The following is a 17,405-nucleotide window of genomic DNA, read 5'->3' as shown; positions in this document are numbered from 1 at the left end:
CGGTTTGCAACTGCACATGGGGACAAAGATGGTACTTTTTGGAGAAATGTCCTCTGGTCTGATGAAACAAAAATAGAACTGTTTGGCCATCCTTATGTTTGGAGGTAAAAGGGGCTTGCTTGCAAGCCTAAGAACACCATCCCAACCGTGAAGCACGGGGGTGGCAAGATCATATTGTGGGGGTGCTTTGCTGTAGGAGGGACTGTTGCACTTCACAAAATAGATGGCATCATGAGGAGGGAAAATTATGTGGGTATATTGAAGCAACATCTCAAGACATCAGTTAAAGCTTGGTCGCAAATGGGTCTTCCAAATAGAAAATGACCTCAAGCATACTTCCAAAGTTGTGGCAAAATGGCTTAGGGGGCTAGGCGTCCCCGCTAGCGGGACAACTTCCGGTGAAACTGTAGGATGCGGAATTTAAAAATATAATCATACAAATTATGGATATTAAACATTTAGCTACATACAAGTGTCTCTAACTGCACTGTCCGATTTACAGTAGGCTTTACAGCGAAAGCATTCCATGTGATTGTTTGAGGACGGCGCCCCACAAAATATTTTTCCAACGGCACAGGTTTCATAAATTCACAAATAGCGATTAAATATTCACTTACTTTTTGAAAATCGTCCTTTGATTTGTCATCCAAAGGGTCCCAGCTATAACACTTAGTGTCGTTTTGTTTTGATAAATCCTTCTTTATATCCCAAAAAGTCTGTTTAGTTTGGCGCCATCGATTTGAGTAATCCACTCGTTCAGTATGCAGAGAAAGGAATACGAAAATCTACACCTAAACTTGGTTTCAACAAGTCAAAATATGTTTCTATTTACTCCTCAGATACCCTAAAATGTAATCAAACTATAATATTTCTTACAGAAAGAAGTATGTTCAATAGGAAACCGATTTTAGCACGTGTGTCTTGTCTTCATGGCGCGGGCAAACAAGACTGTACCATGTGGAAGCCATATCAATTGCATCCTGGGAGCTAAAATTGAGTATGTCCTTATACTTGCCATTGTAAGCGCCTGGTCTCTCTTAAAAGAAAAATGCTGGTTTGTTTTTCTTTGGATTTTCTCCTACCATATCTATTGTGTTATATTCTCCTACATGATTTTAACATTTCTACAAATTTCAAAGTGTTTTATTTCCAATGGTACCAATTATATGCATATCCTGGCTTCAGGGCCTGAGCAACAGGCAGTTTACTTTGGGCACGTATTCAGGCGGAATTTGAGAAAAAAAGCGGCTTAGCCCTAAGAAGATTTATTAAAGACTTGGAACTTTTTAAAGATTGTCAGGAATTGTGAAAAACTAAGTTTAAATGTATTTGGCTAAGGTGTATGTAAACTTCCGACTTCAACTGTATATTCCCCCCCCCCCCCCACCCCCCCGACCATCCACTCAAGGACAAATCGTCCCACGGCTGAATGTAATTGGGGACCTCTGTCAATGTAAACCCTGTGACTGAGTTAGACAAAGACGTAATGTCACTGTGGTTTCAAAGTGCACCAGATGTTCAGATCTCTATCTGTCTGTTCTGCTTGAGGCTACAGCACAGATACACACATACACATACTGTTAGCGGGCACACACACATTGAATACTCTCACACACTTTAGGCATGTCTATTGCACACACACACACACACACACACACACACACACACACACACACACACACACACACACACTCTATGTACTATTTTTCACAAGAATAGATTCTCACGTCTTCCATTTTATTTTATTAGGTGTGGTTCAGCAACAGGAGAGCCAGGTGGAGGAAACAGGCAGGAGCCAATCAGCTAATGGCATTTAATCACCTGATCCCCGGCGGTTTCCCACCTTCGGCCATGTCGAGCTTGCAGCCATATCAGCTGTCAGACACCCCCTACCCTCCCACCTCCATCTCACAAAGTGAGCACACCTTCACCTTCCACTTCTCTCTGTGATCTCATTCTATATTAACAGAGGTCATCTACAGATGTGATGTATTTGACTCAAGATCAATAGCCTAGTCCTAATCCATTCTCTCTCTCTCTCTCTCTCTCTCTCTCTCTCTCAGCAGTGTCAGAGCAGCACAGTACGGTCCACAGGCCTCAGCCTCTCCCCCCCACCTCGGTGCACCAGGGTGGGCTTGGCTCCTCAGTGGGGACCCAGGACGGGAGTTCGGCCTACTGCCTGTCCTCCGGACGCCACGGCTTCTCAGGCTACTCAGAAAGCTTTGTGCCTCCCCCTGGCCACTCCAACCCAGTCAACCCCAGCATTAGCAACGGCCTCTCACCGCAGGTCAGTCATTCAATGTCATGACTGTAGCTAGCAGCACAAACATAAGTGTTTTGCTATGCAACATGTCGATTCCATAGTTTCAATTTTATACCATCGGAATGGTAAACCCTGTTTAGGGGGTTTGTTCTTGATAACTTTCGGTAGATGTATTAGCTCGGTGACTGAGTGGATTTGACATACATTTGTCAGATGCATTCAATAGGGATGACTTGTGCTATGCAAATGTTTCATGAAGAGAGAGGAGACAGTAGAAGATGGAGGGAGTGTGAGAGTGGACGATAGTAAGAGGAAGAGTGGCAGATGGAAGATGACACAAATGAAAACGGAAAATACAATTATGGCCGATTACACAGTCATTAGAGGCCATAGCGGGTTCCGTACGCCGTGAGGGGGCCGTCCTAACAGGCGGAAAACGAGCTTTTAACCGCCACAAATGGTGGCCAGGCCCCACGCAATGCACGCTGGGTCCTCGCCCCATGAGAGAGAGCACTTCTTCCTATTTCTGTGACAAGGGGAACCCTGAGGGCGTGTGTGTGTGTGTCTGCTTGTCATTTTCATCAGCAAATGACAGCAGGACAACACAACCTGGTGATCCGTGAAACCATTTGGGAAATGGACAATAATTGACTACTTAAACTGAGAACAGCAGTAAAACACATTGGTTCCTTCACAAGCTGGTGCTGACTAGCCACAAGCCACCACTTGAGTAGAGTCGACTTAACGCACGCAAACGGTCAGTAGATGCCTTCTTCTCTCCTAAGAGGACAAATCCATTCGATTGCTTTTACTCTGCTTGGAGGCCAAAGGTGCTTCTCTCTCATAGCTGTTTTTCACCCCCAGCCTCCCTGAGAGGATCTTTCCCTTTAGAGAGTGGCTATCTTAGCTTGCATATGGAAGCATACATGCACACGTGCACATGCACGATCAAACGCACACGTCTGGAATGTATGCGTCCGTCCTGAATTGCAATTATGAAACGTTCCAGTGTGCTAATTGATTGGAATGAAGGAATCTATCCTTTAGTAATGCGGTGTGTAATTTATGCAAATGACTCACTTTGTTGACTAATTTGTTTTAATTCATGTATTCATCTGCAGTTTTTTTTAATGCATATTGGAATATGCTCATTTGCATTTCAGACTGGATGGAACTTTGAAATAATAAAAGAGATGAAATACGAATTAATACATTTTATGACATTTATAGTGAGTGGATAAAAACCTTTAAAACTTTACAATTAGACATACCAAATAAACGCACACACAAAGCTAGATAAACTCTGCAATGTCTACACAGAAAATCCTCAATACTGTGGATTCCCACTGAGCACAGACGTCAGTTCAACGTCTAGTTTTGGATTTACGTTTGGTTGGGTTGTCAACTAATGTCAATTCAACGGGAAATCAACCAAATAATTGGTTGGGTAAAAGAAAAACCATTACGTTTCCTTTACGTTGATTATATTTTTCAAATCAAATCAGTTTTCCATGTTGATTCAACGTCATGACAGAATTTTTGGTTTGAAATGACGTGGAAACCTAGTTGATGTAACCAGTTTTTGCCCAGTGGGTTGTTACAGTATATCGTTCTTTTGGGCTGTCTGATCGTGAAACAGTGCTGAATGACACCTCTTGGTGCGTTTAGAAGTTATTTGAGGTTTTAGTCCATGAAAAAACAATTAATGTGTTTTTTTTTTGTAGCTCTGTGAATGGTTACCCTTTGGTTATATGGTGTAGGAATACATCATCACTCCGAGTTAGCCCTATTTTATGAGTAGTTCGGCCTATGCTCTGAGTTGTAGTGCTTCGGTTGGTAGTAAAACATGAAGGTTTAGGGGACCAGTCTAGCCTGCCCCAGTGTACTGTGGGATATCTCCCTGGGGTGTGGGGTCTCAGACGTCTGGCTAGCTGATCCGGGGCATACCAGAGGAATCTGTTCTCACCAGTGCAGCAAGCGGCCAGGCTTTGCACCCCGATGAGGCTTAATCCCCGGAACCACCGAGAAGCAGAGACACCCCCAGGAACCGCCATGGGCTTCAATCACAGAGGAGAAAGGCTGGAGGAATACACACGCGGGCTTAGACACACATACAGTGTGGCTCCAAAAGTAACGGGACAATGACACGTGTTGTTGTTTTACCTCTGTCCTCCAGCACTTTGGATTTGAAAAGATACAATGACTGTGAGGTGAAAAGGTAGACTGTCGGCTTTAATTTGAAGGTATTTTCATCCATATCGGGTGAACACTTCTACATGAATGTGGATGCTACCATGATTAAGGATGATGAATGGACCATGAATGAATCGTGAATGATGACGGGCGAGAAAGTTACAGATGCGCAAATATCATGATGTTTATGCCACTAACTTTCTCACTCACCTTTATTCCCGATTCATTCAGGATTACCCGTTATCATGGTAGCATCCACATTAATGTAGACATGTTTAGAAACATATTCTATTCTTATTTACGATAATAGTGACTCCAAAATGACACAGTACATGATTTGCCATTCATCTCTATTGGGCAGAAAATAATCTGAAACACAACCAAAACAAACAGCAAATGCATCCAACAAATGTGTAGAGCCACAAGCTTGATGTAGCTCATTGCGGCTATGAATACGGGACCAAATACTTACATTTTTACTACTATAATACACATATAAGTGAATTTATCCTATTGCTTTTGGTCCCCTAAAATGGGGGGGGGGGTACAGTGGGGCAAACAAGTATTTAGTCAGCCACCAATTGTGCAAGTTCTCCCACTTAAAAAGATGAGAGACGCCTGTAATTTTCATCATAGGTACACTTCAACTATGACAGACAAAATGAGGGAAAAAAATCCAGAAAATCACACTGTAGGATTTTTAATGAATTTATTTGCAAATTATGGTGGAAAATAAGTATTTGGTCAATAACAAAAGTTTATCTCAATACTTTATTATATACCCTTTGTTGGCAATGACAGAGGTCAAACGTTTTCTGTAAGTCTTCACAAGGTTTTCACACACTGTTGCTGGTATTTTGGCCCATTCCTCCATGCAGATCTCCTCTAGAGCAGTGATGTTTTGGGGCTGTTGCTGGGCAACACGGACTTTCAACTCCCTTCAAATATTTTCTATGGGGTTGAGATCTGGAGACTGGCTAGGCCACTCCAGGACCTTGAAATGCTTCTTACGAAGCCACTCCATCGTTGCCCGGGCGGTGTGTTTGGGATCATTGTCATGCTGAAAGACCCAGCCACGTTTCACCTTCAATGCCCTTGCTGATGGAAGGAGGTTTTCACTCAAAATCTCACGATACATGGCCCCATTCATTCTTTCCTTTACACGGATCAGTCGTCCTGGTCCCTTTGCAGAAAAACAGCCCCAAATCATGATGTTTCCACCCCCATGCTTCACAGTAGGTATGGTGTTCTTTGGATGCAACTCAGCATTCTTTGTCCTCCAAACATGACGAGTTGAGTTTTTACCAAAAAGTTATATTTTGGTTTCATCTGACCATATGACATTCTCCCAATCTTCTTCTGGATCATCCAAATGCTCTCTAGCAAACTTAAGATGGGCCTGGACATGTACTGGCTTAAGCAGGGGGACACGTCTGGCACTGCAGGATTTGATTCCCTGGCGGCGTAGTGTGTTACTGATGGTAGGCTTTGTTACTTTGGTCCCAGCTCTCTGCAGGTCATTCACTAGGTTCGCCCTGTGTGGTTCTGGGATTTTTGCTCACCGTTCTTGTGATCATTTTGACCCCACGGGGTGAGATCTTGCGTGGAGCCCCAGATCGAGGGAGATTATCAGTGGTCTTGTATGTCTTCCATTTCCTAATAATTGCTCCCACAGTTGATTTCTTCAAACCAAGCTGCTTACCTATTGCATATTCAGTCTTCCCAGCCTGGTGCAGGTCTACAATTTTGTTTCTGGTGTCCTTTGACAGCTCTTTGGCCTTGGCCATAATGGAGTTTGGAGTGTGACTGTTTGAGGTTGTGGACAGGTGTCTTTTATACTGATAACAAGTTCAAACAGGTGCCATTAATACAGGTAACGAGTGGAGGACAGAGGAGCCTCTTAAAGAAGAAGTTACAGGTCTGTGAGAGCCAGAAATCTTGCTTGTTTGTAGGTGACCAAATACTTATTTTCCACCATAATTTGCAAATAAATTCATTAAAAATCCTACAATGTGATTTTCTGGATTTTTTCTCCTCATTTTGTCTGTCATAGTTGAAGTGTACCTATGATGAAAATTACAGGCCTCTCTCATCTTTTTAAGTGGGAGAACTTGCACAATTGGTGGCTGACTAAATACTTTTTTGCCCCACTGTATGTCCAAAAAGTGCTGCAATTTCTAAATGGTTAACCCAATATGGATGAAGATACCCTCAAATTAGAGTTGACAGTCTGCACTTTAACCTCATAGTCATTGTATAATTTTTAAAGTGCTGGAGTACAGAGCCAAAACAACAAAATATGTTTCACTGTCCAAATACTTATGGAGCTCGTGAACGTGAACGCACGGGCAAACATAGGCTGAGACACATTAGGACCTTCCCTAACAAAAAATATATTAGCCACCCGATTTGACAAAAAAAAATGTATGTGTATTTTTCCATATATGTTTGATTAAAATCAACTATATGCAGGCTACTGAGCTGGTCTGATGCTTTAAGCACTGCAATTAAAAATGAAGACACACAATTACTAAAGAGGGAGCCAGAGATCAATATAGCCTAACCGGAAAAAAAAACCTGCTTCCGACACCCATCCTGAAGCTGACCTTCGCAATACCAAGAGTGTGCAAAACTGTCATCAAGGCAAAGGGGGGCTTCTTTGAAGAATCTCAATTGTAAAATATATTTTGATTTGTTTAACACTTTTTTGGCTACTACATGATTCTGTATGTGTTATTTCATAGTTTTGACGATGTCTTCACTATTATTCTACAATGTAGAGAATAGTATAAATAAAGAAAAACCCTTGAAGGAGTAGGTGTGTCCACACTTTTGACTGGTCATGTATATTTAAATTGCCGTTGCCAAAATGTAAAAATCCAAATAAAAACATTGATAAAAATAAATATCCTATGAATCACATTGGCTATGCATGGCCTGTCTGCAAGGAACTTGAAACGTATCAACTACTATCTCTCTCTCTCTCTCTCTCTCTCTCTCTCTCTCTCTCACTCTCTCTCTCTCTCTCTCTCTCTCTCTCTGTCAATATGTAATTCTTTCATTCTCTTCTGTCTCCCTTTGTCACTCTCATGCCTGTTTATCTCTACTTTCTCTCTCTCTCTCCCCCTCTCTCGATCTGTCTATCTCTCCACTCTCTTTTCTCTACCTCTGTCTCACTCCCTCTCTTTCTCTCCTACTTTGAGAAGCTCCACAGTGATGGTGAGTTAAGCCAATCAGAAATAGTATCAGATCCCCAAATGGGCACATTTATAGGCCTACATTTGCGTGCAGGCCAGGTAGCCTAGGCCTACTTCTGTGCGTAATCAGGTGCGTGTCCTTACTCAGCATTGACGGGAGTGCTCCAAACAAAAGACAATGAATAAATGGACAACTCGTAAATGGAATGAAATGAACCCAAACTTGTAGCCTAAGTTGTGCGCTCTGCAAACAACGTGTCCACTTCTACAATGACATCGGTAAGACTGTAATAATAATATATTGAATGCATTAACAGAAAGGACCGTAACAAACAAACATTGTAGATGAGAAATGATGGTAATTATTGGTAAATGTACTACTGGTGTTACTGGAGTGCCATCCCTGCGGCCTCCCCAATGGATTAGTCCCCTCAGACAGGAGTGAGTGAATCAAACAGGTGTCTCGTGTGCCGTAATTGTTTTAATATATCATTTGCCACTGCTTGACAAAAAAAAATCTTGGTTGAAAAACAGCCAAACAATGGACCAGTGGACTAAATGGGGTCGGCCCTAGTGCGCAAACAGTCTCAGACACACACAGGCATGCATGTAAACACACACATGCACACAGGTTTTTTTTGATCAGATAACCGTATCAATTGGATTGTATACAGTTATCTCTCCTCTAATCCCGTATCTGACCTCAAATCGGAGGAAATATGGGTTAAATGCTCTCGCCATGACGGCAGTACAATGTCCACATGTAATAAGGATCTATACGTATTGTTATCTACACTTTTCCCTGTGAACATGCCAACATTTGGGTTTTCCATTCAGAATTTTTTTTTTCCATATATTTCCCCACCCTCAACCCACACATATACTCAAACATACACAGATGCACGGGCATTCACAGGCAAACACACACACACACACACACACACACACACACACACACACACACACACACACACACACACACACACACACACACACACACACACACACACACACACACACACACACACACACACACACACACACACACACACACTGTAAGATGAATGGGATGTGTTGACCTCCATGTGTTTCCCATTTGTAGTCAGTCACACATCAGCATGTTCCTGAGACGCGTAAGGTTAGATTCCTCTGACAGAGCTCCTGTAAATTACATACTCTCAGACAGATATTGTGTGTGTGTGTGTGTGTGTGTGGCTGTCCGGGCATATATGTGTGTGTGTGTGTGTGCGTGCGTGCGGCTGCCAGGTGGGGAAGCAACACGATTATCCTTCAATTATTCACCATTAGTTCAGCATTCTGCCATTTTCTCTGCCTCTTTTTAAAGTGTCTCTTTCGGTTTAGTTCTCACAGTATTGTCTCGCTTTCGCTCTCTCTCTCTATATATGTCACTCTTTCATGATCTTGTCTACCTTTGTCACTCTCGTGCCTGTTTATATCTACTTTCTCTCTCTCCCCTCCTCTCTGTCTATCTCTCCCTCTTTCTCCCTCTCTTTCTTGCTGTATGTTTTTAACGGTCACTAACTCCACCTATTTTCCCCTCCGTTTTGGCGATATCTCGTCACACACAAACTCTCATGCAGCTGTTCACGATGTATCACCAAGGAGACCTCTTAACCCCTAACAGAAAGTGCTTCACACACACACACACACACACACACACACACACACACACACACACACACACACACACACACACACACACACACACACACACACACACACACACACACACACACACACACACACACACACACTTACTTATTGGAAATGTGTTAAAGAATCATACTCCTTGTTCCCACGTACCCTGTGGCCTTTCCATGTAGGCCCCATAAGGACACAGTGAATTTGGGCATCAAATGAGAAAGCTGGAGAGAGAGAAGGAGGGAGAAGACGGAGTGGATGGGGGTGGGAGGGAGAGGGAGAAAAAGAAGGATTCACGTCTGTTTTTCTCCTTTAGTATACTGTCCAAACACATAAACGGTCATTCATACATTTTATCATGTTAAACACACCATCTGGTTTATCTAGTAGACTCTGACGACGAAATTAATTCACAAGTAATTTACCATAGGTTTTGTATTGTGAATGTCTTTTTACTATGTTTGTCAAATATAACATGTTTCATGACAAATGTACATTTAGCGTAGTAAATAACCTCCATGAACAACCTTTTCGATTCCATTCCATAGGATACAGTAAAAACTCCACAGAGTAATTCTGAAAATGCTATTTAGCGGTGTAGTGGGCCAGAACTGTGCGATCCCGAACCGATGCGGGCTCCCCCGTCCGTCTGTCACTTAGGAAATGATGTAACAGGAACCATGTGTCTGGGTGAACACAGTATAATGTGTCTCATATGGTCACAACCAGGAGAGGAGAGGAAAGGAAAGAAGGAGAGGAGTAAAGAAGGAGAAGAGAGGAAAGAAAAGAAGGATAGGAGAGGTTATTCTAGAAACTATGTATAATATAACAGAACCAAGTTACATAGTCATGGTCAGTAAGAATCAACAGGGTTACAGTTGTCTGTCAATGAAGAGTAGGCATACATGTCAAGTTGAAGACTCATAAAGACGTTGCGTGATTTTTGTATAGATGATTTTATTTTTTATGGGTAGTCGGATGTACCGTTTGTTACAGGACCCTAAGGTATTTTCTAACAGCCTTCAAAAAATGTCAGAAATCCTCACAAATATATATTCCTGGAAAATCCATCTAATGTTTCCCGAGACTGAGTTGAAAGACGTTTTCTCTGATGCGAACTGACATCTTTTTTTTTAGGCCCGGTGAGGATTAGTAACACAACTTTACTGCTGTAATAGATTCACCAGTCAATCCCTGTTGTTCTTCCTCCATCTTGAACTCTCCTCTCGTCCTCTTTGACACAGTCAGCATCCCTAATATGTACTGTGTGACTCTGTACATACCCCAACTCGTAATACGATCGCTCAAATTGAACTTTCATGCATATGTCCTTTTGACATCAATGCATGAGCTATACAAAAGTATGTTATGTGTGAAAAATGATGTTGCATGAGCAAAAGCACGTGTTACGTGTGCAAAAGATACAGTACGTGCTATTTGTACGTTTGTCTTCATGGATTAAGCCATGTAAGGGATGTACTTACAGTTGAAGTCGGAAGTTTACATACACTTAGGTTGGAGTCATTGAAACTCGTTTTTCAACCACTCCACAAATTTCTTGTTAACAAACTATAGTTTTGGCAAATCTACTTTGTGCATAACACAAGTCATTTTTCCAACAATTGTTTACAGACAGATTATTTCACTTATAATTCACTGTATCACAATTCCAGTGGGTCAGAAGTTTACATACACTAAGTTGACTGTGCCTTTAAGCAGCTTGGAAAATTCCAGAAAATAATGTCATGGCTTCAGATGCTTCTGATAGGCTAATTGACATCATTTGAGTCAATTGGAGGTGTACCTGTGGATGTATTTCAAGGCCTACCTTCAAACTCAGTGCCTCTTTGCTTGACATCATGGGAAAATCAAAAGAAATCAGCGCAGCCCTCCACAAGTCTGATTCATCCTTCGGAGCCATTTTCAAATGCCTGAAGGTACCACGTTCATCTGTACAAACAATAGTATGCAAGTATAAACACCATGGGACCACGCAGCCATCATACCGCTCAGGAAGGAGACGTGTTCTGTCTCCTAGAGATGCCTCCTAGAGACGTACTTTGGTGTGAAAAGTGAAAATCAATTCCAGAACAACAGAAAAGGACCTTGTGAAGATGCTGGAGGAAACAGGTACAAAAGTATCTATATCCACAGTAAAACGAGTCCTATGTCGACATAACCTGAAAGGCCGCTCAGCAAGGAAGAAGCCACTGCTCCAAAACTGCCATAAAAAAAGCCAGGCTACGGTTTGCAACTGAACATGGGGATAAAGATCGTACTTTTTGGAGAAATGTCCTCTGGTCTGATGAAACAAAAATAGAACTGTTTGGCCATAATGACCATTGTTATATTTGGAGGAAAAAGGGGGACGCTTGCAAGCCGAAGAACACCATCCCAACCGTGAAGCATCATGCATCATGTTGTGGGGGTGCTTTGCTGCAGGAGGGACTGGTGCACTTCACAAAATAGATGTCATCAGGAGGATGGAAAATTATGTGGATACATTGAAGCAACATCTCAAGACATCAGTCAGGAAGTTAAAGCTTGGTCGCAAGTGGTCTTCCAAATGGACAAAGACCCCAAGTATACTTCCAAAATTGTGGCAAAATGGCTTAAGGACAACAAAGTCAAGGTATTGGAGTAGCCATCACAAAGCCCTGACCTCAATCCTATAGAAAATGTGTGGGCAGAACTGAAAAAGCGTGTGCGAGCAAGGAGGCCTACAAACCTGACTCCGTTACACCAGCTCTGTCAGGAGGAATGGGCCAAAATTCACCCAACTTATTGTGGGAAGCTTCTGGAACGCTACCCAAAACGTTTGACCCAAGTTAACCAATTTAAAGACAATGCTACCAAATACTAATTGATTGTTTGTAAACTTCTGACCACTGGGAATGTGATGAAAGAAATAAAAGCTGAAATAAATCATTCTCTCTACAATTATTCTGACATTTCACATTCTTAAAATAAAGTGGTGATCCTAACTGACCTAAGCCAGGTAATTTTTACTAAGATTAAATGTCAGCAATTGTGAAGAACTGAGTTTAAATGTATTTGGCTAAGGTGTATGTAAACTTCCAACTTCAACTGTATCTATTTGTGAACAAATGAAACTTGCGTAACCTGTATGAGAAAAAGTATTCTGTTAAATGTTATCCTTCTCTATTCTTCATGTCTACCACATTCTACGATACTCTACTCTCTTCCACTGTATCCCACCACAATCCATTCCATTCTAACCTCTCTCCTCTGTCTCTCCAGGTGATGGGGCTGTTGAACCCGGGAGGAGTGCCCCACCAGCCTAGCCACCAGAGTGACTTTGCCCTCTCTCCCCTGACTGGTGGGATGGAGCCCGGGGGTGGTATGGCAGCCAGCTGCCACGGCTCCCAGCGGGGCCTGGAGGGTCTGCCAGGCCTGACCAGCATGCCCACCCTGCCCAACTCCCAGTCCTACTGCCCGCCCACCTACACTTCCCCAGCCTACGCTATGGACCACCACCCCTCATACCAGTACGGACAGTATGGACAGAGCAAGGTGGGTCATGGGAGTTTTATGTGCAATGATATTCTAGTCATGTGGTTGTTGGTAACGTTTTTTTTAAAAGTATTTGTGTATTAGTTATTTTTATCCCTTTTTTATTTGAATGCAATTGATTGTAAGTTATTCTGAAAAGAAAATTCTGCTTAAATGCCTGTATAAAAGACACATTAGATTAGCATTAGAGGTATACTAACTCCATTCATTTCTATATACCGGTATATAGTCTCCTATGATTAAAGACCATACTCAAGGTTTAGGTTTTCAGAATCATAACCCACGTTAATTGCAAAGGCCAACATGATGAATGAACCTCTTGAATCACGCTCTCAAATCAGGCTGTGACATTACATGTATGTCAGAGGCACGGCTAGTAGTCCAGAGGGCACTTCGGTTTACATTACTATTACCTTCAAGCACTTACCCACGCCATATATCCACGTGGCCCGATACAGAGGTATGTCAGTGGGGCCTCCCCCATAACCATCAGCCTGTGACCTTCCACGACCCGTGTGATGAGCTGGACCACCAATCCCTCCGCTCACTCACCTAGCCATGTAATGACCCCTGGGTAACAAAGATACCTCCCCAAATCAAATGGGCGGCTTCCCCAAAACATGTTTGACAGGCAGGGGGGGGGTAGTAGAGTTAGTGGGGTGGGGGTGAGGTACACTGCCACATGTTTAGTAGTGTATACTGGTCCATCAGTGGCGGCATCTTGATGTCATTAATTTGGCTCGGGACCTGTGTGCAGGCAGCTCGCAGGGGTAGGGGGTTGGTAAGAGAGGGGTGGGTGGAGGGTGGGTTTGAGAGGGGGCCTTTTTAACGGGGAGCGAAATGGCCTCTGGCAGGCGGGGATTAGAACCATGTGTTTCTGTGCAGGTCAGATGCAGTCTGAGTTGTTGTTGATCACTGGAGCAGAGCCACAGCCAGGACCAACGCAGCAAGGGCAGGCAGTACAGTACAGTACAGCCACAGGGAAAAGCCCCAGATCTGCCTCACACTCCTTGCCTCTCTTTAACTCCCTCAACCCCTCCCTTCTCTCCACCTCTCACTGCTCTCATCCCTCTCACCCACTATTTACCTCCTTACTCATCAGGCATGATGTTTCCCCGACACAGGAGGTAGAGAGTGACATGAAACCCAATGGAGAACAGTTCCAACCCTTCCCCTCTCTCTCTCCTTTTCTCTCAGGTGCCTTTCATTATCTGAAGCCCCACCATGGCCAGGAGTGGATGAGATCTCTGGTCAACCCGACAGTCAACTCTGGAGCACACCCCTTTCCTCTCTTCTTCCCCCCTCTGCCTTCTCCCCACCCAGCCCCAGAGGAGAAGGGACAACCCAGAGAGATGGAGGGAAGGGGGTTGTTTTGGGGATTCTGGGATGTGAGGGGGAGGGTTGACTCAATGGGATAATCAGGACCAAAGGGGAAGCCCTCTCTAGTTACCTGGCACTCGCCCCGCTCGCGCTTCACTTCATGCTCCGAAAACCAAGCACGCCTCGCTCTCCATGCTTGACGAGAAAAATAAATGGAGAGAAGGAGAAGAAGAGGATAAAAAAAAATGAGTGAATTAAACCCCAACAAAAAAACACATTCACTCATTCAACACTCTGCCTTTGATTTGTAATAAGTGGCAGAGAGTGGGAGAGGACTGGGTAAACAGTTTTCCTTCCATGGATGTGCTTTCAGGGTATATTGTGATGAAGGGAGGAAAATAAGGTTTTAGGGCACAATCCCGAGGCATAAGGATGATGTATGGACCTGCAATAGGCACACCGCTCACTCAGCCACAATGCTCTATGTAAAGGCACTCACAATGTCTTTGGGAAATACTGCGTGCTGAGACTTTGTATTATTTGATATGATTTGGGGAAATTAAATGTGTTCTATCAGGAGAAGAAAAACTGCCATCAATTTGATTTGTAAAAATGACTCTAAGCATATGTACTGTAGGTCTGGACAGTGAAGGTCTGGACAGTCTTTCACCCAACTAGGATGATAGAGAGAGAAATATACTGTAGTAGACGGAAGCTGCTGCAACCCAAAGAAGTGCAATACATTCAAACCTCAGATGAAATGAATTGACACATCCCTGTATAACAATCTCCTCAATTAACTGACTACATCCTTTTTGTAATCCATATTGTTTTGAGCAAAAACAATGGTAGCTGGGTTGCACGGATCACTTTGAAGCGAGAATCATCCTAACACAAGATCTGTGCACGTACAGGTAGCTTGGACTTTTGCATAAACCTTGCATTGATTTCAATGGGAGATTTGAGAAGAAATTGGAGTAGGACCAGGGCCTATATTCAGAAAGTATCTCAGAGTAGGAGTACTGATCTAGGATCAGGTCCCTCCTGTCCATATAATCATATTAGTTATGATGAAAATGGCAAAACAGTATTCCTACTCCGATACAATTTGTGAATACAGGCCCAGGCTACCAGTCACAGTCCAATCAAGTGTAAATTGGACCTGGTAAAACATACCACTCTCATTCATTTAGTATTTATTCAGTCCACCTCTTCTCTGTTAGTAGTAAATCAAACCTTTCTTTTTCTGCCTTGTTTCTTTTGTATACATATATCATTTTCATTTATGACTGCATAAGATGATTTGTGTTTTAATATGTCTCGTGTCAAATGCAGCACTATTTACTATTTATAATAAAATATATAAAAATGTGTACAGGCTGAAGTGTTTTCATTTATTTCAAACCAATGTGTGTCTGTCTTTACCATACCGTCTATGGGCTTCACAATTTTGATTATGTCCTGAAAAATGTCAGTACAGATATTAGCTAACTACGAGTTATGATAAGATATGAACTAGTTCTGAATTTGGGTAAATGTCATTGATGAGATTACTGAGAACAGATTACTTGCCCATTCAGGACCTCTACATTTAGGTACATCTGATTTAGATACTCTGCGGCGTTCTTCAATCCTGGTCCCAGGGACCCAAAGTGGTTCACATTTCTGTTTTTGCCCTCGCACTACACACCTGATTCAAATCATCAAAGCTTGATGATGAGTTGATCGTTTCAATCAGCCCTTTAGGTCCCCAGGACCAAGGTTAAGAAACACTGAGATACTGTAACTGTATTAAACAAAGGGAACTCAAGCCAACAGAGCAATGTCCCAAGTGACCATCCACTGCCTTTCTTTACCGAAATTCAGAATTGAGTTTTTCATTCAGGACTTCCACTCTTTCATTCATATTTCAAGTATCCATATTGGAAACTACAGTTTTTCCTGCAATAAGATATGTTTTGTTTTCCAAGAAAAATAAGTGGAACAATCTGCCACCCACTCACCCCATTCCTATACACACACACACACACACACACGCACGCACGCACGCACGCACACACACACACACGCACACACGCACACACACACACACGCACGAAAGCGAATTGAGCATAGAACATGTTTTTATTGTGGTCTAAGAACAAGCATTCTCTATGACTGATGACAGACAGTCGGTCGGTGCCTCTCATCCACTCATGTTCTCTCTCCCTGCAGCACAGTGGCTCCCTAACACTTTAAAGGCACATTGACTCATTCATAAATATACTCCCTTTCATAAACACCGCTTTCGGACAAATTCCTCCTCCCCGGGGGACCCTTCACACCCGTAATGAGTAAAACAGAGCACCCTGTAAACGATCTAAACACAACACCACAGACACACTGGGACATTAGTCACTGCCACTGTCTCTCTAGGATTCAGACTGGGGTTCAGACTGCGTTCACGTCCCAAATGGCACCCTATTCCCTAGATTGTGCACTAAAAGGGGCTCTGGTCAAAAGTAGTGCACTATCTAGGACATAGGGCACCATTTGGGGCACCCATGGGGTTCAGAGGGCAAAACGTTCCGATCCCAGCGCCCTGGCAGAAAGAAAAACACTCAGCCAGTTGTCTGACACTTCACAAGTTATGGATATCGGTGTTTTTATCACTCTCTCATTCTTCTCATCTTCTTTCGTTCTTTCTTTCTCTCTCTCTGACGGGGGGATCCAGGGATCAGGTGTATGCAGCTGGCAGAGTCACTCATGTTATATGGTGTGTGTGTGTGTGTCCATGTATAAGTTCATACATCTTCCTGTGCGTGTGCATGTTTTCCTACATTGTGTGTTTATTTTCAATAGTGTGTATGGCTGCGTGTTAATGTTTACTTGTGTGTCCAAGCTCGAACGTTAACGTTGAGAGATCAAGGCGAGATACCATTCCACTGTTTTCTTAGTCCTTCTGCAAACTATTTTTACAAGTGCTTAACTTGTTGAACACAATGGAAGTAGGAGCCAAAGGCCTCCTCTGAAGCAGAGTGTCACTCAAGCAGCCACACACTGGAGACAACTTAACCCCTGACCCCAACACTCTTTGAAATGTGTAGAGTACTTGACCGGAGCTGACAACAACGCCAGTCTCCTGCAGCCTCCCGGCCCTCCAATAGAAAGTGAAGGAAGGGGAGGAGGTGTTTCAGAAGAAAGGGAGGGAGGAGTGAATAATCGTTGATTTTAGAGAAAGATAGAGCGGGAAGAGG

At 43.0% G+C, this 17,405-nt stretch overlaps 1 protein-coding gene across 2 annotated transcripts in view; it reads left to right on the top strand.

The window, feature by feature from the left end:
* LOC115114343 (paired box protein Pax-3-like) overlaps positions 1-15,523 on the top strand; it is a 35,840-nt gene extending 20,317 nt beyond the window's left edge. For both annotated transcript variants that reach the window (XM_029642494.2, XM_029642493.2), the window contains exons 6-9: positions 1,750-1,915; positions 2,064-2,287; positions 12,577-12,849; positions 14,047-15,523. In XM_029642494.2, coding sequence (XP_029498354.2) covers positions 1,750-1,915; positions 2,064-2,287; positions 12,577-12,849; positions 14,047-14,064 — 681 coding nt within the window. In that variant the 3' untranslated portion in view covers positions 14,065-15,523. The remainder of the gene's footprint in view (positions 1-1,749; positions 1,916-2,063; positions 2,288-12,576; positions 12,850-14,046) is intronic.
* The last annotated feature ends 1,882 nt before the right edge of the window (positions 15,524-17,405 follow it).

Source organism: Oncorhynchus nerka, linkage group LG9b (genome assembly GCF_034236695.1).
Source record: "Oncorhynchus nerka isolate Pitt River linkage group LG9b, Oner_Uvic_2.0, whole genome shotgun sequence".
Taxonomy (NCBI): Eukaryota; Metazoa; Chordata; class Actinopteri; order Salmoniformes; family Salmonidae; genus Oncorhynchus; species Oncorhynchus nerka.
Note: the sequence above shows the minus strand (reverse complement) of the source record. Positions and strands in the feature narration are given on the sequence as shown.